The 27,784-nt window shown below is 41.4% G+C and overlaps 1 protein-coding gene and 3 non-coding genes across 19 annotated transcripts in view; all 4 read right to left on the bottom strand.

Annotated features, from left to right (window-relative positions):
* The window catches only part of LOC148397368 (multiple C2 and transmembrane domain-containing protein 1-like), a 65,305-nt gene extending 38,134 nt beyond the window's left edge, over positions 1-27,171 (bottom strand). For 4 of the 16 annotated variants that reach the window (XR_015858529.1, XR_015858530.1, XR_015858532.1 and 1 more), the window contains exons 1-11: positions 26,956-27,000; positions 21,713-22,499; positions 12,672-12,786; positions 9,401-9,543; positions 9,225-9,304; positions 8,504-8,615; positions 7,557-7,595; positions 5,386-5,550; positions 5,179-5,309; positions 4,684-4,870; positions 792-885 (exon numbers count right to left, since the gene is read on the bottom strand). Coding sequence is in view for 13 of the 16 variants with exons in the window: in XM_088375505.1 (XP_088231631.1) it covers positions 792-885; positions 4,684-4,870; positions 5,179-5,309; positions 5,386-5,550; positions 7,557-7,595; positions 8,504-8,615; positions 9,225-9,304; positions 9,401-9,543; positions 12,672-12,786; positions 21,713-22,237 (1,591 nt within the window). In the remaining 3 variants the exon portion in view is untranslated. Of the gene's footprint in view, positions 1-791; positions 886-4,683; positions 4,871-5,178; positions 5,310-5,385; positions 5,551-7,556; positions 7,596-8,503; positions 8,616-9,224; positions 9,305-9,400; positions 9,544-12,671; positions 12,787-15,229; positions 15,313-17,081; positions 17,238-21,100; positions 21,254-21,712; positions 22,504-26,955 lie in introns of those variants that run through there. The other 12 variants (XM_088375508.1, XM_088375511.1, XM_088375501.1 and 9 more) reach the window with 11 other exon arrangements.
* Positions 27,172-27,263: 92 nt separating this feature from the next.
* Positions 27,264-27,337, bottom strand: trnai-aau (transfer RNA isoleucine (anticodon AAU)). The gene has a single exon. It is a non-coding gene; the product is annotated as a tRNA-Ile (tRNA).
* An 82-nt stretch (positions 27,338-27,419) lies between these two features.
* On the bottom strand, positions 27,420-27,493 carry trnai-aau (transfer RNA isoleucine (anticodon AAU)). Its single transcript has one exon. It is a non-coding gene; the product is annotated as a tRNA-Ile (tRNA).
* A 75-nt stretch (positions 27,494-27,568) lies between these two features.
* On the bottom strand, positions 27,569-27,642 carry trnai-aau (transfer RNA isoleucine (anticodon AAU)). The gene has a single exon. It is a non-coding gene; the product is annotated as a tRNA-Ile (tRNA).
* Positions 27,643-27,784: the final 142 nt, after the last annotated feature.

Here is a 27,784-nt window from a genome sequence, read left to right as displayed (position 1 = left end):
TCTATTATTCAAATGAGCACCCTGCATCTTTTTCCCCCCCGAAAAACACAGAGACAAATTTAGCGTCCGGCATAAATCCACTATAAAGAAGACTTAAACTCACTCTGTGAACATAGCGTAATCCCTCAAACCCCAAATTACACTTTATCTCTGGCGGAATTCATGCTGCTGCATTATGTGCCACAAACATTGTGCACATGATTAAATGCAATCAGTCAAATGCTGAATTTACTGGCAGTCTAAGAGAGGATAGGAAAATGAAAATAAAGATGTTGTGCACCCAGAAAGTATTCAGGAAGTAATAAACAAAAATGAAGCAGGGCTGTCTTTATCGAGTATTTTTACGATTGATTAATCTATCCATTAACTAAATAAATTTTGAAATAAAAAAATAATTAAAATTTTGCATGAACGTGTATTACAAAATATTTTATTTGGTATTATTAAGTGATTAAAAATAACTAAATAACAATTAAACAATAACAGACAAGAGGGATTAATGTACTGCTAATGTGTTACTGCTGCGGTTATTATTTTGCAAAGTAAAAGAAAATGTTTACAAATGTTTTGAGTCAACACTAATAATCTGTTTGGTTTTCATAAATGATTTAAATAAATAATGAATAGTTACTTCGAAGTATCTGATATTACAGGATTTAGACAATTCCAAGATAAGAAATAAATATGACTGATTTGATAATCGATAACTTCGATTAATTTTGACATTTTGGCTAAAGTGCAAATCATTTCCTCCCAAATCCCGCTGCTGGGTTGCAACATTGCCTTCCTACCTGTGACATCTGCAGCCATCAAGCCCTCAGCCCGGATGACTTTTACTTGCACCACACCGACGTCTTTCAGGTTGCGCAACGACCTCCACAAGCTCTGAAACGGCACGAGGACAAGGGGTGAAAGGTCAGAGAGGCCAGCAAATTAGCATTTAAGAGAAAGATGGGTCAATAGCCTGACATTTCATTAAGGGAGGAAAAGGGTAGAAAATGTCCTTTAGCAGCCCTTATTTGAAAATATAGAGCTGGCATTTATAGCTCGCTCAAAAGGGAGGACAAATGAGCAGATTCCGTTCCAGCAGTAGCTAGGCCATCTCGTTTGATACACTTTTTTAGTTTTGTACTTTTAAGTAGAATTTATTTGATATATGTGAAAAGGGTCATGCAAATAAATTGCTTTCACCGGGTTAACTTGTGAGTTAGCCTGACAATAACCGGAAGAAGCTCAGGCAGGAACACTAATAATAGTGAGATTCACGTGAGGACACACATTCGCTAAGGCGTGAATAGCAAGGTTTGGATATTTACACATAGAAACACACCAGCACTTTAGTCTGGCTTGACGCCAGAAGCACTCCAGTGGAGAAAAGAAACAAGTGACACTCTCGAACAGGAGGACTCAAAAGTTTACTCACACGTTCAGTGCAAAGTCTTTCCTGATAGGTTGCTATTATATCACAAGCATCTGTCTGTGCACCACAGCTTTAAGATTGAGTTTTTTTTTTTTTTTAATTACTATGAAAAATGAACACTTTGAAACGGTCATTTGAAGTTGCTTCCAATTAGGCGGACATCTGACAACTGGCTTCAGCACAATATAAGAGTGTTGTTGATATAAAAAAAAAGTTTACACACCCCTGGGGAAAAAATTTAGGATTTGAAAAAATGTGAATCATTTAAAAATATTTTTATATTATTGTTTATAAAAACACGTACTATTTAATTGTTTTTTTTTCCTGTCTGAGAGGCCCAGTAAAAGTGAACCGCATGAAGTTTGAATGTGATGGGTTAGAAACATTTTATTTCAGTTCCCCGCTCAAAATTTTGAAAGAAATCAATGGGGTTAAGTTATATCACATTAATGGTGAAAAAGTTTTCTTGTATTTATAACACAACTATTCAGGCCATATAAAGCTGGCATTTGAACAGGGGTGTGTAAACTTTTTCTATTCACCGTATGTAAATGAAAGGGGCATGTAAGAAGCAGATTGAACAGGAAAGAGATATTTGTTCAAATCCGGTTTAATTCAAAAGTACACACACACACAGGTGCTTTTGTTCATGCCCAAACACTCAGGTACACCGAGGCCAAATTGAGGAGCATGTCGGCGCGTCTTAAAAGCAAGTGGAAATGCACTTCACTTCAATTTATTTCTCTCTCTCGCTGGCAATAACCCTGTCCATCCCCACAGGAGTAATTATAATTTAAATCTCAGAGTCAGGCCAGGCTACAGACTTAATTCATTATTACCAACTCTGTCAGACTCTGCCTGTTTCTGGCGATATCATTGTCCAAAAGCTCTGTAAAGGAGATGAGAGGGGAGAGAATGAGGAGGGAGTAGGGAGGAAAGGAGGGAGGCAGGGAGGTGGGGAAGGAGAGAGCGAGGGAGAAGTAGAGAGTGTTTAAACAGGCAGGGGTAACTCTTTGTTTTAGGGCACGCAAATATACAAATGCTTGTTGGGAGAGGAGATAAAGAGAAAACAAGTCAAAGGGAGGCCATGGAGGAGGAAAACTTAGGGCTGACGAGCATTAACGATAATAGGACCGAGAGAAGGTTCCCCCCGGAAACTTTCATTTGGTGCCGTGACCTGGATACTGTTAGTACACAACCTGGGTCATGTGGATCACAAGAGAATGAAGAAAGCATTGACTGAGAAAGTTAACTAAGGCAGCAACGGTAATTATTAAAAAAATAATAATAATTCGAGGTAAAGATTTTTTTTTAACAGTTAACAAAATTAGTAACGGATGAAAAACGTGTTTTGATTTGGTACCAAAACTCTGGGAGAATTGACACCTATCCACACAAAAAGTAAACAACACAATGTGGAAAAAAAAAAGAACCGATCCAATCTGTGAGCCCGCCGAGGTATTTTTAGTTTGCAAACCACACTAGCAAAATCAACCCTTTGTTGCACCATATGGGCAACCCGGCAGGGATAATTTGGGTTCGATAATGATCATTGATTGGCGTAAAAAAAAAAAATAATAATAATAAATTCTTCCAATCGGATTTGACTTCACATAGTAACACACTTTCACTCCGACTTGTTTCTGCCATATCTTTTTCTAACACGTTATTAAAGGTTTGAAATGTTGACCCTTGAAAACTACTCATGTAAACCAATGGTCAATCTCATGCAAAAACTCTATTTAAAATGCTGCCTTTAAGACAAAAGGAATGCTTTGGCATTTAACGAAAATAAATTAATTTTTTTTTGCATTGCTGCATTTCATTTCAGCCTCATTCAAGTGTCAATTCATGGTTGTCCATATGAGCCTTGTGATTGGCTGACCCTGCCTCATGATTTACCTCAAATATGTGAATGTTAATATCCTAAAATGTTGCCCTGTATATATTAGCAGTTCTACGCCCCGTATTCGTCGTCATTTCATTGATATCGGGCAAATTACGTAATACCCATCATGGAGTTGGATACACGCTGAGAGGTTTTCACTTAATCTACGTCCGTCTTTCAGCTTGTTATCTGACCGTCTGTCTGCTGGTGTGCGTGTGCAGAGGTGGCGGCGCTCTTCAGCGGAGGTCACCGCGTCCTCCTCTCCCCCCCATCCACTCTTCTCGTGGCCACCCCAGGCCCATTAAGAGCCATTAGTGTGTGTGCTCCTTTGCCATCATAATACATAAATCTCTCGCTCTCTCGTCGGGGCTGTCTCGCTGCACGTCTGGGAAGCAGTAATTAGCGATGAAGGAAAGGTTACGCTGAGCAATAGCACATCCAAGGCAATTGTCACCAAGTGGCTGGATTGCATAGAAACATGCGGCTGCATTTTAAGTAGTTGCCGCTTCTTACTTACACTCACTGTAGGTACTGTATGATGAAGTTCAGCACCATTTAAAAAAGTTCATCGGAACAATCATATTAGATCAATGCCTTTTTTTTTTTTGTCAAAATTGAATTATCTACACAAAATAAGTAAAAAACACATTATGAATGCGTGTGTTTTATCCGAAAGACAGATTTGGACAAAGCAGATTAGCATTTTTTTGGACAGAATTATTTGATATTAGCGGTGGTACTTCAATTGCTCAATTTGACGTTTTTGGTTTTTTTTTTTGTGGGGAAAAAGAATTATTATTATTTTAACAGGTGGATAGCTTTCAGTCCCTTTTTGGTCATGTAACAGGAGGGTCACATTGGACAAAGAGATGATGATGCTGAGTGAGCCACTGTGATGGGAAGGATGGTAGAAAGCAGGTGATGGTGAAAGGGGGGGGGGGGGACCAAGGCAAGAAAATTGGGCCTTCAGCCGAGCAGAAAAGCGGCGGCGCTACGAGTTGTGAGAGAGGTGAAATAGCTTTTTCTTTTCATTTTACACGCCTTCCCTTCCAGTGCCACCCTCAGCCTTTACCTCTCGCCCCCTATTACACACACATTCCACACCCTCTTTTTTTGTGAGCGTGGAGGGACGCAGTGGCTTTCTCGGTCATAGAGCTCCCCCCTCTGACCACATGCCATCACTGCACTTAGGAGGCCAGTGGTCTGCTTCCCGCGGCCAATAATACACAATTAAGAAGGTTGAGGAACATTCAGAACACAAACACACAAAAAAAAAAAAAAAAAAGTGGAATGAATGAAATTTTTCAATTCCATGTTAGTGGTCTGGAAAAAATGATTGACTTATACCAAATAAAGTATTTTTAGAACAACTTACATATCTCTGCTTGATCTGCAGTCGCTCATGCGGGTCGTCCAGCACGTTGACCGACATGTCGGAGATGGAGACGGCAGCGGAGGCCGTGAGCGTCACCAGCATTACCAGCACGCCTTCGCCTTCCTCAAGTAGCAACTCCAGCTTGTGTGTGTGTTCTTTACTGAGGAGGGACAAGTCGATTGTACACCTGAAGGGCACACATGAAAGTCGTGGTGAAATCATCTCGGCAAACTGAGTCGTTTATGAATTACATATGATCAAAATGTATTGTAGCTCTAACAATGCATTATTTGGAAATTTTTCATAAACATTCACCATATTATCCCTTCGGGGGACAGAGGGAAATGTGAAAGAAAATTCCAGAAAGTCAATTATCTGGCATCTTGCATATTTCAGGGGTGGCCAGTGCCCATGCGAGCCCCCCTTTAGCTCCGCCAGTGCTTGGACAGCACTTTTTATCTGTACTGTCTCAAAGAACATAAGAGATCCTTGTACTTTCCCATGAAGTCGTCTTTCTTGCCAGCATCTTTGTCCCAGACAGTAATGTCCACGTAGCCTCCTTGCTCCTCATACATGTGGAAGTCAAACTGCTCTCTCCATTGAGGATTCAGCGTTTTGGGAATCGTCTGGGGGTCCGCAAACAAAAGCGCAATGCAATCAATTGTGTCAATTGCAATCAAAGTTAGCGAGCTGTTTGCTTACCTTGCTCTTGTACTTTTGGTGGCCCATCCTGAATTTAACATAAGGGTCACTTCGGCCGTTGTCGTCCATGGGCTGGAGGCCGCGACCTTCGATCAGACTGATGCTGACGATGCCCCGCCACAGTTGAGCTTTTCTGTGTACATCCGACAGCCGCATACTCTGACACTGTCGTGGGCAAATACATCCACACATATATTAGAAAGAAATCGAATTTAATGAAATAAAATTGACTTAACTTGACATTGATATTCGGTACCACCAAGGACTTGTGAAAAATCTGATTTTTTCTTTTGCCTTCGGTATCGGTGGCTGGTATCGGCAGCTTCCTGAGTACTCGATACTTTAAAATAAGGCCGCTATTGGCCCGATACCGAAATCTGGCATGAGTACTCACCCCTCCCCTAATTAACACAGACTTAAGGCATTTTATTGACAGGGAAACTGCAAATAATAATGAACATGAAACACATGAAAACACAAAGGGACGAAATCAAATTTCAAATAGCTATGAAAAATAAAAATCATTCATTTGGCTCGTCTAATCCAGAATAGCACAAAGACGTTTCTAATTTTAGCTTTTCTAAAATGACGAGCCAGCCTATTTAAATCAGTTTTCTCACCACTTACAGGCCTATTTAACCTCTCTTTGAATCATTACAATATCCTTCACCGCAACAAATTCCTCCCTCCCCCCTCTTTTCATCCATCTTCTTTCCTTGTTAGGGCGAATTTATTAGCATAGCTTTTGTTTTGCAGATGAATTTCATTAAACTCCCAACAAACCCTGCCGCACAAGCGCAGCCCTTTGATCTGGAGACGGAGCTTCTTAATTTCTATTCTCCAGACATTAAACGCGGCGAATGGCTCCTCGCCGTTCATCTAACCTCCCGTGCAGCGACTTCCACGTCTGCCGATTTCTACAAGTGAATTTATGCTATGTGGCCGTGTATGCTAATGATTGGAGGTCGCCGTGATGGTGTACTCGAGCAATCATCTCATCGCTTTATTGTTTTGTAACTACATACTTCTGGTTGCTGGAGGAGAAAAAACAAAAAAGTGCTGTTTACTTTGGGAATGTCTGCGCCAGAGCACAGCAGGACGCCCGATGATGTTCAGGGGGCTGGAATTGTCGAAAACAAATCTACTTTTATAATATCCGTACACAGTTCAACTTTTCGAAGCCCTTCGGAGGAGAACTATGTTTGAAGTGCCAAAAAAAGAAATTGCCTAGTGGTGAACATAGAGACCTGGATTTAATCTTGCCTCTGACTCATAATTATTATTGCAAACTATTTCTTGACGAGTTTGCATCTTCTAATGTATGTTCATGGCTTCATTAAAAAAGTGTTGGTGTAAAAATAAAACCGTGTGCAGCCATGCAGAGGAGGCAAGAGGGAGGCGAAGGGGGGAGTCAAGAGCATCGCCTTTTCCGGGAGGGGTTGCAAGTTCGTTAGTGTTTGCGCGTATTCCCGGCTCGCAGGCGGGGTGGCCCATTTTGCAGACTTCAAAGGAGCAATACAGCAGGACGTCGGCCCGGCTTCAACCAGGCACGCTCCAAATGGGTCTCAAAATTAGGAGTCAAGACCAAAAGGAGTGAAGCTTTTCTGAAATCTTGCAGGAAATCACTTTTACCATCTTGACACGGCCATTTTAAACCAAATCCGCCCGATAACAACAAGTGAGAAACTGGACTTTGTGTATACGATGCAAAACAAGATTTATGGCATGCGTGAGTCGATATGCAGAAGCAGAAAAGGAAAAACGTGCTTCTCGATGTTCACCTCACGACCACAAGGAAGGAGACGTAAATGACGATCCTGCATCGTCAATCAGCATGCTTATAAAATGATTTCCCTAAGCTCCCTGAAAGTAAAACGGCTTTATTTTCTGGCACAGCAGCTGCAATAAACAAACCAAGGGGGTTTAAAAGCCATCAAAATGTATTTTATAACTTACTAATCATTTCAGAAGTACAATATCTTTTGTGTGATTGTGTTAGTATATTGCAGCTTGTGGAAAATAAAGTGATGACGGTGCAACCATGGAAGAAAAAATGACAAGAGCACAGAGGGATGAGAAGATAGAGGAAAGGAGACAATCCATCCATGTACCAGGAGGAGACCAGTGAAAAGTGCACAGGTTAGAAGGGGTGGCATGCGTTTTTAGTTTACCTTACTAGATCGTTTCCAGTTCCTTCTCAAAAGCATGGTCTGTGAATGAGACAAAGCCGTTACAGCACCCCCCACTGTTTCCAAATTGAAGCTGCAGGGGCACAGGTTAGCTGCTGTGAGGTGTTGTGATGCTAGTCGTGGTCTGAGTGACAGCGTGGGAGGTGGTGAGGGCGTGGGGGGTAGATTAGCAGAGTGAGGCATTTGTCAATCATGCATGGGAATAAGGCAGGAGCCATTTGCCTTGTGTTGTCAAACACAAACATGCACACACAGAAATGTTTATTTTAATTTGATTATTATGGTCAACACATTCTTACTACATTTTTTAATCACATGAATTACTTTTATTGTGCCGATTCCAAATGTGTTTTCTCTAGCACGTCAGGTTTTTATAGCGATAATTATGTCATACAAAAAAATAAAATCTATTATATTTAGTGATATTTATCCAAATAAAATTTAATTTGAGTCATCTCTGGCTCGGCCATGAAGCCTCATCCATAACAACAGATAGCGCAGGCGGGTAAACCCTTGTACTCATTTTCTTCGCAGTCGGAAGGATCCAAAATGGTGCTTAACCTAAATCGAGTTTATTTGTTCTGTCAAGTGTGGACTCTCTGAACTGCAGAACTAAATAAGCAGCAAAATCAAGACATCAGATCAAACAGAATAAAGTATTTCCCCCATGAATCCCGCCTTGTTCTGGGTCGACCATGCGGGGGTCCAATTAGGCAGACAAATAATTGAACAGAAATAAATGCAAGTCGGAAGCATCTAGCGCATGAGCAAACATCCGGTCCTCTTTGAACGAGAAACTTTTACACCCACGCCTTAATTACACTGGCATATGCGCTTGCAGATTTGAGTCGTTTCCAGTAATTGAGCTCGAATCAAGCGAAAACTTTCAGGTCAAGAACCAGAGCGAGGAACAATCACGGCATTCTTACCGCATCTCTCATGTCGCCCTCACGCGGTGATAAAGTGACGGAAAGGTCCAAGCTGCCTAGATTGTGGTCTGGATAATGCGGGTCCTTTAGGTCCAGGGTAACTTCCAGCGTCCTACAAGGGAGCATAGAAATATTTTTGATTTATATTTTTTTATATAATTTGTATGATTAACAGTGCAAATAATGATTAACATATGCATGCACAGACAAAACATCATTTGTGAAGGTTCATACTGTCTTCTTCATATTGATTCAAGTAATATTGTCAGTGTATAAAATACACAATTCATAAATAAAATAAAAAACATTTTCTAAAATTTGGCAAGACAATATGAATTATTTATAGCAGTGTTTCCACGAAGCGTAATGTTATGTAAAGAAGAAATAAATAAACGGTCGGAGCATGTGGTTCCAAATGTTACCACAAGAGGGAAGCAAAGGATTGTTTTTAACCACAGTCGAGTTAAGTGGACCTCTGTGTACATGGAGGCCTTTTAATTAAAGGAAATGATACATGCACGTAAACAACAATATGGAGAATAAGTAAGTGACTTCCGGTTATATTTCCAAAGATAAGAATATGCAAATTTGAGTATATAAATGGAACCAAACATCACAACGGTCACGTTTCATCGGTGAACGTGACAGCACATGCAAAAATTGTGGCCCCAAATTCAAATTATAGAATGTAGCTTAAATTTGAAAACCAAAAAAAGCAGACCTCTGATGTTCCAGAGACTCCAAGTAGAGATACGCCGAGCCCATGAAGTCATCCTGGAGTCCAAAGTCATAGTCGAAAACCTACACAAAGTGCAACAGTAAGCAAAGGAAAGCTCAAGCGACATTTTTCTAGCGAAGCCTGTCATGTACATTTGATGCTTGACAAATAAGCGGTACCTTGACGTACAGCGGGTCCCTCAGGCTTTCCACCAGGAGACTTGCTCTTTCATCCCACACGGGATTGAGGTTCTTATGGATGGTTTTACTCCTGAACACCTCCTTCCCTTGAATCTTGAACTTGACATATGGGTCACTGGTACCTGGGAGAGAAAATTTGCACAGGATCAGAAAAACTGTTTCACAGGAAATACAAATAATTGCGTCAAGGTAGTTTGTAAGGTTTCGTAAGCGCATTTTTGAAGGACCAGCCCGGTTGCAATATGCACAGTTGCACTAATCTTATTCAAATAACAAAAAAACGATTCCCCAGATGATTGACAGACAGATTGAATCTATCCGGCAGATATAAATGCTCCCTTTGGTTGTGTTTTAGAATACTAAGCAGTAAGTTAAGTGGGAAAGAAGCATGCCGTTTGTTTTCACTGCCATTATCCGCTGTGACAAAAGTGATTACCAGAGAAATAGTGAGGGGAGGAAATGAATCCTATTATCGAAGCATTCCCACTCTGGTGTTTTCCTTGCACTCAGCTTCTTCAAGGCAAAAGCAGCAGCAAATAGAAAAACATGACTCCTTATATTCATGCCCATCTGCTGTGTGGCTGGAGAGCTACTTGGTTACATCTTAAAAGTCATAAAATCATATGCTGTGTAAAAATGGAGCGCGAGTCTTTTTTTTTTTCCACAACATTAAAGTGGATTGAGTCACCAAAACCGTACATTCCTGGAGTGCTATTCAATTTGGCACGAGTAGGCAATTAAATAAAACGACAGCATTTTCATAATAGGGGGGGGATCGAATTAAATAGAAGCAATTAACAAAATCCCTTTTATTTTGCTCGATTGACTTGATGGGCACCACAAAGAGAACAAGATGCAAAACATGATGCTCCTGTTTATCTCAAACACCCAAAAGGCACACACTTGTAAAATCCCTTCAAATGGGCAAGCCATTTTATGACTGGGTCATATTTTAGTGGCATGTTATTGCTGCTCGAGTATTTTAGGCACGTACACATGCCAGGCTTGCTTCAGTGCGGGCTGGCCAATAGGGGGCGATAGTGAACAAATAAACAAAAATAAATAGATAAGTAAATACATGCAGGAATAAACGAATGAATGAATGAATGAATGAATGAATGAATTTCTATATAACACTTTTTCCCCAGACTGATATGAGTAATATTCACTGAGTACCAATACCATGAGTACTTTTGATATACAAATGCAAAATCAACTGCTGCCGAGGATTTTATTTTTTTTTTTTGCCATAAGTATCGGTGGCTGGTATCGACAGCCTCTCGTGAGTACGGAAACCTCAGGATCTGACCCAGCATGGACTAAATTAAGAATGGCTGATTTATATAAAAACAGCTAACAATATAGTTTTGTTTCGTGAGTTGAGTCATTCTTTTCACATAGCAGTCACTTAAGTACATGTATTTAAAAAAAGTTCTCAAACAGTGTCCTAAATAGGGATGATTTTCTCTGCAGTCCATATTGCCCATGGCTTTCATCCTTTTTTTGTGGCAGACAGAATGCATTATAGCAGACAGTGATAAAGTCGCTGCACACAAAAGTGTCTCAACGGTGTGATTTGGCACAGAAAGTACATCCTCTGCTGGGCTTTTCTGAAGATTTAGTTATTGTCACGTCCTTTCCCTCTTCGGGTCCTGCGAGATTGCAGTTTCGAGAGTATGAGTGGAAGTTGCGATGCTGGCTGAGGTGCTTGAAATGGAAAAGTCTGATGTGGAAGCTGTTGGTTGGTTCAGCGCAACAGATTGAGAATCACAGAGAAGGAAAAAGATTGCCCAGTGTATTCCGAGAAGTACAGTGGATCTAAAAGTCTACCTCGGTTTGGATACAATTTAAAAAAAATAATGAATTATTTTCACACTTTGAATGTCACAAGGACATGCTATTTAAACCCGCCATCAAAACAGCTGACAAGGGAAATAAACGTGAGGAAATAAAATAAATGGGAGCTAGCTTGGAACTTTACTGAGCAGTTACATTTGCTTGACTTGTGGCCAAAGTCCCGTGGGATTCTTCTTCTTGACAGCTGTTGAAAACACACATAAAGCTAAACTATTTATTGCTCCCGAAATACTTTAAGACCAGCAGCCGGGAGAGAGTTCAGCTCATTACCTCTGAGACGACGACAAAACCGAAATTACAGAAAAAGTCCTGCAAAGCGAGTCTATGACCATGATTCCGTGGATTAATTATTCATCTTTTTCATTTTCATCATCAATCTGTAATTCCAATTACATTCTCGTGATCAATAGCTCTCTTTGCCAGCACAAGGCAGACAAGCAGTCTTAAAATATTAACAGACGAGATATAAAGATGTAATCATCATGGACTAAAATAAGCTTCATTCCTTCCTGAGGGGAAATGAATATATCATAAGTTAAATTTACGAGAATGAGATTTGAATTTTTGTAGAAGATGTAAATACGCCAAAGAATGACTCGAACAATCTATTTCTCTTGCATACATCTTTGCATCTTGCATTGCAAACGTGTCACTCGTCTATTGTGGTGTGTGTGCGCGTGTGCGCCATGTCAGGCCTGACAGATGGCTGCAGCACTCGGGGTATCTTATTACCCACAATGCAAGAGGTGCAGTAGGACATATTGGTCAGGGCTGAAATACAAGTCATTCCATGGTCCAGTACCGACAGATCCAATACGATTAAGGTACAGTCAGTCACGCGCTTGGCTTAGTTTAAAAAAATGCCGGATCATTAACGTTCATTAGTGTGCAACATACATTTGTTGTGGTCAGCTCTATTAAAATAATATTGACTGCCCCAAAGGACTCAGGAGCACTGGACCTCAAAGGTGGTCCGGCAAACTTCATACAGGGGAGTTCATTTGTGCCTGTTGTCATGGTGACGCCTATAGAGTGAAAACATTTTCAGGCCCAGTGCACAGTTCATCGAATTGTCCACATGGGTGGATTTTTCTTTGTTTTGGTATTTTTGCAATTGAGCAAACTTGGAAAGGGGCGTTTGCGCCGTTGTGAGTGTGAACACACCCGGTTAGCTTCCCGGCTAATAGAAGCCGCTACTCTCGTTCCCTTTAAAATAAGGGTGTGAGAGCTGCAACTTCTTTGACAATTGGGAAGTAGAAATGGACAACATGCAGAAGATTGTTTACATCTATAAAACCATGCCACATATCTCACTTTGTACACAACACCATATTGATTGGCAGAACGATTTAAATAAAGACAAATGGTAGAAATAAACTTCTAATCTCCCCACCTGTTCGATCTCGGATGGCCAGGTTGTTGCCTTTTTTTAAGACAATATCCAGCTGGTACATGGCTGGACTGGGAGGCGCAGGCTCTGCATTACAAGGATCCACGATACTGGTGCCCTGTGGAGACAAGATGAAGTTTAAAGTCACATACTGTATAGTTTGTCAAACTTCCTTTGCATTTTTAATTCTCTTCACAGAACATTAGAGGTAGATAATTGTCCTTTGGAGGATCTTCTCGCTTTAACTTTGTGGGGGAACCCCCAGCCGACTCTCAACACGGTTCCCCTTGGAGCTTTTAACAAGCCGCAAGATGAGTCAAGCTATTCTCCTTATGTCTTTTCTTCCTATTCATCAGACAGCATGTGGGCTATCATGTGTAGCGCTAAAGTTAAAAATAGCAATACAAGACAAAAAAGATTGAATAAAATCTCTGAGAAGCACCAGGAGACCAATAAGAGACAGGAATTGGTCCCTATTGAGACATGTTAGGGAGCAGACTTCTCAGAACTGCCAGAAAGGAGGCTCGGGATGCAAGGGACCAAAACGTCCAAATTGGCAGAGTAAATCTCTGGAGGGAAAAAAAAAAAGTACAAGCTGCAAATCTGAAGTGTGAGCAACCCTGTAACATTGCTTAGAAAATAGTGCCGCAGAAAATCGGCGTATTATTATTTCAAAAACAGCTCAGTGACATCACAGCTGATTGACCCTATGCTATATCTTTATTTTGTGGGGGCTTTCAAGTCTGACCTTTGACCTCCATATCATATTACAACCCAATTTCCCTCCCAATTGTATCAAAAGCTAACAGCAATTAGAAAATGGTGGTAAACACACAAAGAGGCCGTAGATAAAAGTAGTGCTTTGCTGTCATTTTGGAGACTTCTGTATTTTGCTATTTGCAACAAAGCTTGGTCTAGTGTAGCTACCTTCACATAGTGGGGGAACACTAAATAGTCATGCAGCAGTGAGCCTTGCGCGTTCTTCCTACACAGATGAAAGTGGCACCGCCTCTGCACTCCCAAGACACCAGCCTACACAGGATGACAGCAGTGCATATGTCTCATGCTGGCACCTTTGCTAAAGATAGCAAAGTCCAAGCAGTAAAGAGTGGAGTGTTATGTTAATGGAATGGGAGGAGACACATAAATGGTCCGGCTCGTTCATTCATAAAAAAAAAAAATACAAATAAAAGAACGTACAGAAAGCTAACTGATTTTTTTTTTTTTTTTTTTTTTATGGGAGTGGGAATCTCTCCAGCACTCTCAGGGGCACTCATTGACTTTGCATCCTGGCCAGTGCATCACAATGAAGTCCAATTTGCAATAATGCGCTTTAACATCGTCCAGTTACCACCGATCGGCATGAAAAGACTCTAGAGTAGGGGGAAAAAAAAAAAAAAAAAAAATCAACCTTTACGTAACCTCATGGTGAACAAGTGATTTGTTTGATTGTGTTGACAACCCAGAGGGATGGAATGAATGTTTCAATCCGGCCGCAGAAGCCCTCAGCGGTTGCAAAACAGCTGGAGTGCTTATTAATTATGCACTCGGCGAAAACAATGACAACTCGAAATTAGCTGAGTGCCATGAAAAGCAATGTTTTGCAACTGTGAACTGAAGGATGAAATTGAAATGAGATAGCAGAAAGTGTTTATTAATGTAGAGTTTATTCTGCACAATAAAAGGCTCATTTGATTTTTCTACACCGTCCTTTTTGGTCTTGAGCTTATCTTCTCCCTTGGAACATCTACATCAAGGGTGTCAAACAAAATTTTTGTAGTTTCCTTCAGAGAGCCATTATGACTGTCAACCCAAATAAATGTATGAACGCCTCATATTATATACAGTATAAGCTACAAATCAAACTGACAAATAACTCATTTTCAAATCAGATAAGTAAAAATTGAAAAAAAAGATTTTTAAAAAGTGAAGAGAATTTGCAATTTTAGTAATGACATGAATTTGTCTTGGCGGGCCACAAAAAATTATGTGGTGGGCCCTATCAGGCCCCCGGGCCTTAAGTTTGACATCTGTGATCTACATGCTTTTTTGCTTGCTACGGTGCTCTCATTCCTATCACGTTCCGCATCCAGCAGGACTTGGACGGATGTTCTCTCATAAATTAACTCCATCTTCCCAAAAGCGTCTGGCCGAGGCGGCGGAGTAAACACAATCATGAATTGCTCTGTCGGACTTGATCAAGTCTCTTCAAGCTGATTTAATTCTTTCTCAAGCCCTGTCACACTAGCACCCTGCTTTGGTTGCACGCTATTAGAAATCGGATACAACACGCCCATTCCCCCCCCCCCCCCCCCCCCCCCCCCACCCCACCTGTCATTGTAAACAAAAGTACACATCTCGCCAGTCACTGTTTTCTATGAGTGCAACTGACCGCATAAGCAAAGCAGCTATCTGGGTGTATGGAAAATTCAGTTTGTATGAAAATCATTTCTGCATGCAAATATGAGAACGTGCTAAAGTGCTGGAAACATTTTGATCCCAGACATCCCCCCGCCCTGAAACAATTGATATTCTCTGATGCCAAAAATGCAAACACCTACCGTGTGGCTTTGTCCTACAGTTGAAAGGGGCCATGTTAACATCCAGACACTCTGAACACGCTCCTAACCTGCCGCTTGCCTTTCCCTCGCTCACCAACACAGCAAAGGCCAACCAGATGCGACGTTCTTGAAAGCACCACCGGCACTCGGTTGCTCTTTCTTTCTCTCTCTCTTTCTCTCTCTCTTGCTGCCGCTCTGTCGCTCTCTTTCTCTCCCCCTGACATTCCACAATGTAAAAGACATGCTCACTTTCAACTCACAAATCTGATGGATAAATTGACAGGTTGGCAGTAAGAAAACCATTCATAATTTTTGTTCTTCATCCATTTTCTATGGCACTTGTGAGCTGGAGAACATCCTAATTCACTTTGGGTGAGAGGTGGAGTGGTTGCCAGCCAACTGCGGGTAGAATATATTTTGGCAAACCAGAACTCCAAAGATGTTGATTATTTTGTTTGTCTGAAAGTTCAAATAGCAGTTAACTGATTTATGCAGCTGTCTGCAGAATTCTCCTGGACTGGATTTATATGTGGCACAGATTTATTCACGCTTTACTTTCCATAAATCTTGTGTACATTTGTACACATGGAGGGGAAATAAATGTTGGTATTGACAATAAATTTTCTCCTGTTTAAAAAAAATCTTTGTCTCGACTGTTGCAATGATATTGAGCATTATTTGAAATGCTGCCCCTAGTGGTTAACAGAAATGCTGCAAGTGTCAGCTCACTACATCTGCTTGGTCGTGACGTGTTCCACATTACACGTGCTGCATGCACACATTTGCTTGCACAGGTTAACATCAAATCAGTGCACAATAACATTCGCAATTCAAAAGCGGAGCTCATAAAGGCTTTGCAAGCCTGCCATCATTTTTCTAGTACAGCGTTGTCACTGCAGCGGACTGAAGGAGGACGCAGGATTCATCAGCATGAGAGGAAGCAGGGCAACAAAACAGATGGACAAATGGGACCTCAAAGGACAAGGTGAACTTCAGCATTAATGACAAGATCTGTTTTTTTTTTCCCCACCAATAACTTGCATAATATATTCTACACTTCCAATCAATTATTCAATCAAGCAAATGTAAAGAGGCCACGGGGAAAAAGGCTCAATATATATTGAGCGTGATGAATGGAGCAACTTTACATTTGGAGATTGGCAAAAAGTGCCGCGCATTAAATAGTCGCACCACTTTGTCTGATTATTCCTCTTCTTTGCTCTCGCCTCTCATCCAATTCCGCTCTGGCGTCTTCCATTTGATTGTTTACACCGGAATAGCTTAATCTCTTCATTTCCCCAATTCACATCTGAATAAATCTACATAAATGACACAACTTCAAATATTTCTCATTTACTGGTAAATTGACGACACGAGCGGCAATACGTGGAACTTGCCATTCATCGTCAGACAGACATTTCCATACTAAGCACAGGTAGATCATTTTCGGAGAGATGGAAAAAGGCAACTTTTCAAAGGAAAACTCTCTCTAGTCTGCACACACACACACACAATGCGTCACCTCAGCATCCCACACTCCAGACGTGGAAGCTCTAAACATCAACGTAGTAGTGACAAAGCCCATGAGTCATCATTCATTATTTTGTAGTTGCGCCCACGTCAACACTCGTGAAGATAATTGGCTCCTGAAAACTTGACATTATCTTCAGCCACGATAATAAAAACAAAGTCTCAAGGGGTCTGTCAATCAAAACAAAACGCTTGTATTTCAGTAATGAAGCAAAAACTGAAGTGAAATGGAATTCATACATTATACAGCATGTCTAGAAAAAAACTTCCTCTGAATATTTTTCAATGAAAATACCAGAAATGAGATGCAGGCGAAGCTCACCACTGAATCCATGGATCTTTCTGCTGAGAATAATAGAAAATTATTTTGAGCCACGCCAGCATATTAACAGAGTCTCGGCGCCTCCGAGTATCTTTGCAGCCAGATAGCGTGATGACATTTAAACTAACGGAGCAGGAGTCCTTCATCTAAAGTCACGATGTCTGTCCATAATGGTCATGCACACACCCACGCCGGGTCGGCCAATCATCAAGCCACGGACAGGAATAACACTTCCCCTTCGTGGAGAATTTGTCAAGTCACATATATCAACTCCTCCAAGTGGCCTTGAGATTAAGACAAGACAGGAAGTGAACACCAAGGATGTCACACAAAAACAAAAACAAAATCATGAGTCAAATTAAAAGTTGAACATATCCTCAATCTTTTTATAGATTGGCCCGCAACAAGTGATAATGATGATTTAGAAATAGCTACCACCTGTTGTGAAAGGACACACTGGGGGAAAAAGGGAGCAGCAAGTTTATCTCTCAGGGGGCTTGAAAATGTGCCCCTTTGTAATGTGACAGAATTGCAACCATCACTTACTGACTCACCCGCATGAGATAAAATAGCACACATCAAAAGCCAATTCATTCATTACTGTTGGCTCGGTTTCACTTCAAGCGAGTGCCGAGTTTGAGATGGATTACTATATGACCCGTATGGCTCCAATATACTCTCACCAGTCACATTATTAAGAACAAGTGATGGCAAGGCAGCTTTATTGATATGATTATTTAGTTCTCAAGATAGCGTGATTCACATAATTATAGGGGGAAAAGATAATACTGGACTTACACTTGGCCGATTTAATTTCTGCTGGCAACTTAGTCGTTTTGCGTGCTGCACAACTTTTAAATGCTGCTTCAGCATGTTTGCTTTGAGCTCTGGGCGCCCCCAAATGACCTCAGAGAGAAAACCTTTTGGGTTTCTATCCTATTAGCATTTTTTCGATGTAATCAAACATGAAATGTGTGCATTATTATTATAATTGTTATTATTATCAATAATAAATAATATTTTTTATATTATGTTATTTCTATTAGTTTTTTAATTATTCAAATAATTTCATGTAAAAATAATATTTAAAAAATTAATTTATTATTATTATAGCCGCTTGGCTGGCAACCAATTCAGAGCTTCCACCTAAATGAGCTGGGATATGCACCATCCTAATGCCACTGAAAATGAACAGATGTTATTATAAGTAGTCTACTAGGAGAAAAGGAAAAGATGCATTCATTAGTTGTGTAAAGCTAACAAAGAATGGATTTTATGGGCTCAGCTTTATTGTTGCTTCATGGAGGCTGCAGCAAAGCTCATTTGCAAATATTCAATATCCAGTCACCGCACAGGAGAGGTCCACATTGAGTTGCAAATGACACCAGATTAGCATGCAGCCTTTGGTCACTAGCCTTCAACTCCACATTATGGTCTGCATGGACCTGCTCTGCCTTTCAACTCGCAACTGGAAAAGCTTCCATGCGGAGCTCACTTTCAATCGGGTTGAGGGCGGAGGCCGGGCAAATCAATGAGGAATTTGATCAAGCAGGTTTCATTACATCTTGGAAGCACAGGAGGGGGAATGAGGGCTAGCCAGCAGAGGGCGCAATTCAAAAAGACAAATTCTGTTTGGCAAGTTACAGAGCACTTGTATATTTTTGATGGTGAGGGTCTCCAAGGCCTTTTGCTGGCCTAACCCTCTATGAGAAGCATTGACCTTCTTTTTCGACCTAAATATTAATTCCCAATAGTTTATTCTCTTGATTTTATAGCATATGGCTGCTTTTCACTATTCACTCACTGCTTGATGATATTTCTTTATTATTCTTTTCTTTTCTCCAAAAAATTGATTGAGTGGTCAACCAGAAATCAACTCATAAATTCAACGATAAATAAAATGCGAGTTACTTCTGTATTGCAATTGTGGCGTGTAGCTTGGGTAGTGAGAATGGTGAGCTTCGCATGCTCTCGGGCTCTCTGTTTTTGTTTTGTCACTGTTTTTCTTTTATTTGAGCAAATCTTTCAATATCTGCTATGATCTAAAATAATGGCTCCCCGTAGAAGGGCGGCTTCTCCTCGTCTCTCATTGATCTCTATCTGTTCTCTCATTACTCCGACTGGCATGTCTGCCCAAGGTTTCAGCCTACCCAGCGGTGTATTGTCTCCCTTTGACAGTTGCGTGATAAGGAAGGTTCAATAATACCCTTGCGGGCAATCATTTATTGAAAATCGGATTGTTTGTGATACGAACGACGATAAAATAGGTCAAACAGAAGTTCACGTTTTAGTGCGTGTATACATTGAGGTGAATTTTATATTTCTCCTCAGGATGTTTGAGTGTCTCTATCAGATCACAGGAGGTCAATCATGAAGACAATAAAATGAAGATTATCTCTCAAGGTAATTGGTGGACAAAGGGGTAATATATTCTTAGGCTAGCCGAGGGCAAGGACGAGATCTCCTAAATGTCCCTCACGGAATGAAGACAAACAGCTTTGACTCGAGGAGACAAGTTGAATCAAAGTCAGACAAGCGGAGGGTGGAAAAAAGTTTTTGTTTGTATGTCTGACAGCAAAGTTTAGGTCAATTAGAATTTAAGGTGAAAAAAACAATATAACGGCATGTACGTGTCAGTGCTGCATTGAATCTTAATTCTAGAAACACCACGGTGACATTTCTAGAAGGAGGCCGCATGCTTCTGGCAGCCGTTCAAGTTTAGAGGATTTACACAAGCTGCTCACTTTCCTCAAGCCACACATGCCAAAATGCCATCCATGCATGTCAGACAAACATTTTCCAATGGATACTTTCCATGCATATTTTATGTCGGTACAAACTTCATGGACACGGTTTGTCCTGCATTATTTAATCTGGGTGGGGGCGGGGGTGAATTGATTATATCGATCAAAAGGAAAATCAATTAGGAAGTCCTGAACCCTCATTTCTGTTTGCCAGGCATCGCAGTACTTCATCATGAGGCAATAGCTACTCAGAAAAAAAGAAAAATCTTGACACAAAAACCCACTTTGCTGCTTCATACAGTGCGAGCTGAATATTTCCGATTTAATCGTAACGGGTGGACCCAAAACAAATCTCAGAGCTCAAAATACTTTGACTCCATTACGACATACATTTGTTCCTCTTTTTTTCCGTTGCTGCCACTATTTTGCTTTGAAAGTTATATTGTGATGAAATTACCCCCCGCAAATAACTGGAGGATAAAATGGGAAAACTTTTTTTACCGTTGACCACAAACACATCACTCTACACGTTGCTAACTTCTTCAATATTAATGCAATATCATTAAAAAGAAAGACACGGGCCAGTGTGAGCATTATGTATTATTTAACTCAACCGACATGCGCAGCAATGACGGCACGAGATCAATGCGAGTGAAGCCCTCTTCAGTTGAGTGCATGCGGCTAAGAGAGATTTAATGGCTAGCAGCTAGTGTACTTAATTGTTAAATCACTTTTGGACAGCTGTCTGGATGATGCTAGACACTTTGAGTGGCGCCAAAAAGGTGCAAATAAAAAAGGCAGCAAAAAATACCAACGCGACAATTTTGTTTCCTCACATTTTTCATGAGCTTAAGGCAAAAATTGAAATGTGGAGTTAATCGGGGGAACTCAGGTTAGAATACTTGTGACCATGCAATATTTTTCACTATTTTTACTTTTCAAGCTTAAGACTTGAAGGATCAGATTTCTATTTCTGTGATGATGTAACCGAAGTAAGAACGTGGAACGCCTTCCCCACAGCAACGTGTGACCAGGCTGGTGACCAACATGAGAAGGTGCCAGGCTGTTGTGGCTGTTTATGCTTCTTCCGCATGTTACTAGGGCTTCTGGACGTTTGCTAAAATAAAACAGGCCGTGGTTCTTGCTTGATACAGGAAGACTTGATTATGGGGGTACAGGTCAAACAAATGCATCATGAATCTGGAATGGCGCTGACGAACCAGTTTCTGTTTCTAATTACAGTAGCAATTTTCTTTTGAGTTTAAAACGGCTTACCTCAAGAATCCAACATCACATTGTGGGCGAAGAGAAAAACTCTGATTTGTTATTGTGACTTAATTCCGGTGCTGTAAACAGGAAATTCTTGATGTATGCTGAACTAGTAAGCAATCTGAGGAGCCCCAGCTAGTCTAAGAGTTAGAAGCAGAAGTTTCATCAACACGATTAGGGAATAGAAGAAATTTTGCCCCAAGCAATTTCCTGTTAGCCAAATCTTAACTCCACCCCCGACTTGACAGTAGTCTTTTAAAATAACAGGTTATATTCTATCTGTTCCATCTCAGGATTTGCTATGATATGCACTTAAGATTTATGAATCAACACCATATTATTTTTGAGCTCAGCTACCGCATCCGCCAGAATTGACATGTATTTCCTGGTATAAAAGGAAAGATGCGCAGAGGTGTCCCTAATAATATGGCATACTATAGTGAACACTATTACGTGGGTATGTCATTGACGGTGCAGTCATGAGGCCCATGCCTACACGAGCAATGTAAATTATGCACCCCGCATCCCCATCAAATGCAATTTCATATTCAGGTCAAATGCAAAATGAATGATAGCAGAAAACACCATGCGCAAGTACCGTAATGGAGTTGTACTCACAAAATCACTTGTCTTCTCCCGCAGCTGCTCTTTCTCCTGCAGGACCACGGCCGGATCCACCACCAGCTTCTCGAAACACGCCGAGCCTAGCGAGGAGCTCTTCTGCTGGGACGCGATGAGCTGCGAGACGTGGATCTTCGGGCTTCCGTGAACCGTCAGCTCGGGTTTGCTCCCCGTGCTCCCGGAAGCCGCACCGAGATGTTGCCTGTCGCCTCCTGATCCTCGGCTGGTCCCGGCCGCCGCGTCACTGCGTCCGCCTCCACCGCGCTTGTCCGGCGGAGAGGAGCAGCGAAGATTGGGCTGCGAGGACGAGAACACTCGGTCCAAGTGTTTCTTTTTCCTCTTAAACATCCACAGTCCAGACTCCTTCTTCGTGCCCTCTGCTCCGCCGCTAGCGCGGCGCTCCGAGCCCAGTTTGGGACTGAGCCACGGTTTGGTTTTCTCCTGGAAAGTCTTCCACATTCGCCGCTGGTAGGACTCTTGTCCCCTGGACGTGCCTTCATCCTTGGATGCTTTTTGCTCCATGGTGCCTGAGCAGCATCCACCCAGCCTGAAGCGTGTGTGTGTGGGTGCGTTTGTGTGTGTGTGTGCACTTCAATGCGATCCGGTTAGGACCAACGTACGAGGAGGAGGAGGACGATGATGAAGATGAGGATGAGGATGAGGATGGTGATGGTGATGATGAAAGTTGGCTTGGAGTAGATTGCACATGCTGCAAGCAGCACTTTGTAGAAAACGCAGCAGATTTATTAGAGCGTTGCTGTTATGTAAGTTGGGAGTTGTTTTGCTGTCTTGGAAAAAAAAATGCCTGGTCAAACTATGATAAATTCCATTTTTAAAGTCAAATGGAAACTAGAATCTTTTTCGTAATATGTGACTGTCACTTAATCTATCCTCCAAAAATTCTCTCATTTGAATGAATTTTTGCTTTTGGGTGAGAAGCTCTACCGTGGATCCAATCTGGATTCAATCCAGTTTTATGATTAGAGGCAATGTAAATTTAACAGGGGGTCAACAAAAAGGTGCTTCACACATTTTCTACCAGAGTGATTTTTGGGAGACATCTTTTCTGCAAGTGCACACTCTAGTTTCACGTTTCCTTGCACAGTTCTGGATTGTCTTGAAATAGGCCAAGCTTTGGTGAACATTCTCACCCACACGCAGCAAGCAGCACGTAAGAGCAGCAGCGCTTTCTCTTTTTGGATGCTGCGCTGCTGCAACGTGCTCGATAAAACATCACGACCTTCGACTTGGCCTTTTCTTTTAACGCTCCGCCTGCATGTTCAAATTCAGCCGCTTTTATAAGTGTGGCGATTACGCAATCAAACGCACAATAATTGAAGCACGTCTTGAGATGACCAACGCGTTCAAGGACTCGTTTTGCAATCTATTCACATTTTCATGATGGGTTACGTTACCCTGGCCTTGGCATTGCTGAGGGGTGATGGAAATGGAATGAACGCCATTAACTTTGGAACATAAAGTACTGCAGCATAATACAATGGCATCCAATATATGCATGTACGTATATATAGATATATATTTTTGGAGGGCCTTTTCAAAGCTAGCTGTGCTCAATTCAGTGGGGTAATAATTGAACAATGCTTTATTGTGATTGTATTTTTTTTTCAGTAATTGTCATTGAACTAAATTAAGCGCTAACCCTCAGTATAAGGCAGCAACAACGTTTACAGTATTTAATCTCAATAATGCAGGTGTACCTCATGATGCAGCTAGTTAGGATCGTTAAAAGAAACGAATCTCATAAAGACTCTGCAATCCAAAAGCAGCAATTCCATTTAAGTGCAGGGTTTTGTAATGTAAATAATCTGCTTGAAACGGCTGATCAATCGGCAATAATCCGTCTAAACTTTGTTATATGGGTCCCCTGACCAAATGAAAATCCCTCTTAATGATAGCCAGAGGCAAGTCCACCTTGAGTTAAGTAGAACATGTGAGCCAAACAACTCCTTGTTGACTATTTTTGTTCAATTGGATGAGAATAACTGATGAATCTGCAGCGCGCTTGCTTTTTTTAATGATCCCGCTGCAGCCGCTGACAGTGTCGAAATGAGCACACACGCTAAAGGTTCTCATCTAGTGACCGCAATTGCTTCTAATTCAATTTTACTCCACTAGGACAACTTGACGCGCAGGCTAGGATAAATAGAAGGCTTAGCTTTGCTGAAATGAAATGGAATGGCGCCGATCTATTCAGGCTGACTAAAATACAAGTTGGTTGAATAGATACGCTCAAATATGACCTGCTGCAGTACAAGCTGACAAATAAATGTTCACATCAATAACACGTTCTTTTAACATGTCCTGGAAAAACATCTCTCGCTGAATTGAATGTGACTTTACTAAAGAGCATAAGTCACATGACCAAACGCACCTTCATAAGTAAACCGAGGCAGTACTCGCAGTTCTAACCGACATACTCAGCTTGCCTTTTAAAACTTTAATCTTCTTTAATCTGCAGTCGCTGGCACATCCCATTCAAAAGGCCACACACTCAAAGTTGATTTGATTACAGCTGATAGGATGATGCAGAGGCCTGGGCCAAGCCTTTCTGACTCCTTTCATTCTCTGATACACACAAAAAAAAAAAAGACTGCTAGATTTTGTTTTAGCCAGAGATCACCAAGTTATGTAACTTCTTATAAATGATAAAGCGTTTGTGGCGACACCCATGAGAATTAAATATAAAGTTACAAAATGTCCTAAAATGTCTATGGGTGAAAAACAAGCAATTAGGAAAATCAAACCAGATCAGGCGTCAGAAAAAAACTTCAAGAGCTGAAGGTATCATAATTTGATGTTAGCATATAGCGACAAGACTCAAGCATTTCGGATAAATGCTGTGAGTGATGGAAAAGCCAAATCTTTTTGGAAGGACAAAAAAGATTTGCCGGTGATCCCAAACCGATAAGCTCGTCTGTCAGCGGACATAATGTCATGGCCTCAACTTGCATTGTATCTTCTGGGACACATACAATCATAAATCAATGTTGTGTCATTTAGCAACCCGAAAAAAATGATTTTTGTTCGACCATAGATTTCGCCACCATACTGAATTTTGTCAGGCTTTGTCAAAAGGACACATCATCTTCAAAATACAGAAGCCTACAAAAGCGTGTTCAAAAACATTTCCATATTTCCATATCAGAGCAAGCAGGTCTCAGTACAGCACACTAACTGTCCAATTAGTGTAATTGAAGGCTGTCATCCATTGAAATAAATCCCTCACCGCTAATTAGTTCTGCTTGCGTTGAAAGCGCAAAGCTTGGTCATGATGTGAATTATCCTCTGCTTCCTCAGCTCAAATTCACAACGCCACGGTAAAGCAGATTAACACACTGTCATGAATTTTGTGTCAGACAGTGAGAAAACATTTGCTTTACTCGCAATGGATTCCATTTTGACCTTTTATTACATATTCAGTGTCATTTTCTGAAGCTTTTCCTTTCTGGGCTCCGATAACAGAATGGCTGCAAAAACCGGTTGACAAATATGGCGAGTGACGATCAAGCTGCACATTCAGCATGTTGCCTGGCGGCTCTGCACCGTCTTCCAATCCACTATGTCACGTTGTCTAACACCTCACTGACACGCAAGCCTCAGTCCAAACAGTCCACTCAGCACTACTGCAGAGCTTGAAATGGAGTAGAACAAACCATCCAAGGAGAATATTAAAGAAGACGCGTTGTGACAATTTTTGGAAAATTCTTTTTGGTATCTCATATGGCCGTACACTTATTTGTTCCTCTGCATGGTCTCACACCTCTCCTTCCAGGCTTTCCCACTGGAAGACTTTCATTCTATCCTGTCACCATCAATCCCTCCTTTCCTCTAACCTCATCTCAGGTGCGATGGCAGCAGCGGCGAGGAGAGCGAGGACGTGAGAGACAGCAGAAAATGACACAGCTCGGCTGTAAATATGACGCTTCGAGAGCGTGATTGCCGCCGCGTGAGTGCTGACACAGTAGGGGAGACCTCAAAGTAAACTGCCAGTGATGACATTTTTAGTTGTACGTAGATTTTAGACAGTCCAATCCTCCGTCATCACATTTTTGGGATGGCATTTTCTCATAGGCATTGGTTGGGTTTCAGTAATTTAGCATGAGAAAAATTACTAACCCGCTAGTAGACTACTGTGTATCAAGTGTATTATTTTTTTTTAAATCAAATGCTTAGATGCGTAAACGCAAAATCTAGCTGAAGGTTTCCGTGGCGGAAGGTGATATTTAATTTACAGCGTCTGAGTGAACGGCACCTTATTAAATACAATGGCTGGAGGAGTTGTGAAATGAAATCACGAGGGGGTTGTAAAGCTCTGCTCATAAATACATAACACTGCTCAACATCTGGTCTTTCATGCTTCACTTCTCACATGCTTGGCAATCTTCACAAAATCGTACTAAGCAGAATGACGCCCAAGCTGCATGGACTGGGAGAATATCAGAAAAATATCTTAGCAAAGGAGTAGTATTCTTCACACGTAGTAGCACAGCTGTGAAATGACGGAACCAAACACAAGTTGAGGCTGCTGGTGGAGCAGATAATACATTTTGCTTAGCTCAAGGTAGAAAGCCAAACGAGCAGTCAAAAAGTCAGACAAAACCGCAAATTGGATACACAAATGAAGAGGAGCCTTCATTAGGAGGAGCAGCTGGTTAAACGAATCCACCTCAAAAGGTGGCTGACAAGTGACGCTGACACCCTGTCATCGGAGAATAAACCTGGATACGTGTCGTCGACGCGTGAGCACATCGCCACCGCAGCCACGGCCAGCGCATTTCCCATGAGGCCCTGTCTGCATGCCCCCCCCCCCCACCTCCTCGCCATTTCCTGTCTGCAGCTCATATAAAAGTGCAGACAGCTGGAAAAGACACAAAAGCCTCCATTGCTTAATTGCTCCAAAAGTTACAGCACAGAGCACCCACCCATCATTGTGTTTTAAATGTAAGGGATGAGATGAAGAGCGCTGCTGATGCATAATTGATATTGGTTGTAAATACTCCAATATGTGGGCGTTTGGAGGGAAACACATATTCAGGCACTGTTTACTTCAAAGTGGATGCACTATCGAGCAGTACAGATATTTGCACAAGTTGGTGAAACATAATTCATTAAGCAGAGGGAAGCATTGTGCTTGCTAAGTATTAGCAAGCATAATACTCTCTTTTGCATTGCCCAGTTGTAAATAACAAGACTAAAAATGACAAATGGATTCAACTCACGTCAAGTTCGTAGGCTTTACTTGGATAGTTAGTGTGATATGGGAGATCCATTTCCTCATGTTTGCAGCAGGAAATTATGCAATTTTCCTCGGTCACTGAAAATTGATTTATCCCACAAATGTTGTCTTTATTCTTCTGTCTCAGCCGATAGTGCAACAAAATGCTCTTCTGGCTTCAGAGGTGGGCAAATCCAGTTCTCGAGGGCCAGCGTCCTGCAGGTTTTATAGGTCACGCTGCTGCAACACACCTGATTCAAATGACAGGAAGTCACTTTGCAGAAAATTTCTGGATGAATTAAAAATTGGACATGGCCCGTACGGGGATCGAACCCGCGACCTTGGCGTTATTAGCACCACGCTCTAACCAACTGAGCTAACCGGCCACGTGAGGTTGCCGAAATAGCGTCATTACATATAGATAAACCTGTATGTGTTACAGTAAAGTTACTTGATGTAAAATATTAATGGCCCGTACGGGGATCGAACCCGCGACCTTGGCGTTATTAGCACCACGCTCTAACCAACTGAGCTAACCGGCCACGTTGTGACGACGAAATAGGGTTATTACATATTGATAGACCTGTCTGTGGCACGGAGAAAGTGTAAAACAGTAATGGCCCGTACGGGGATCGAACCCGCGACCTTGGCGTTATTAGCACCACGCTCTAACCAACTGAGCTAACCGGCCACAAGGGGGCGTCAGATTGACACATAATATATATTTAAATCCCACTGCCGAGGCAAAAGGAAACGCTGCAGTTAGCAGTCGCTACTATTACATTAATGGTTTTTATTGGTATACTATTGGTAGACTTTTTTAAATCTCAAAT

The sequence above is a fragment of the Syngnathus floridae genome, chromosome 5 (genome assembly GCF_059516105.1).
Source record: "Syngnathus floridae isolate MCC-2025c chromosome 5, RoL_Sflo_1.0, whole genome shotgun sequence".
In the NCBI taxonomy this organism is placed as follows: domain Eukaryota; kingdom Metazoa; phylum Chordata; class Actinopteri; order Syngnathiformes; family Syngnathidae; genus Syngnathus; species Syngnathus floridae.
Note: the sequence above shows the minus strand (reverse complement) of the source record. Positions and strands in the feature narration are given on the sequence as shown.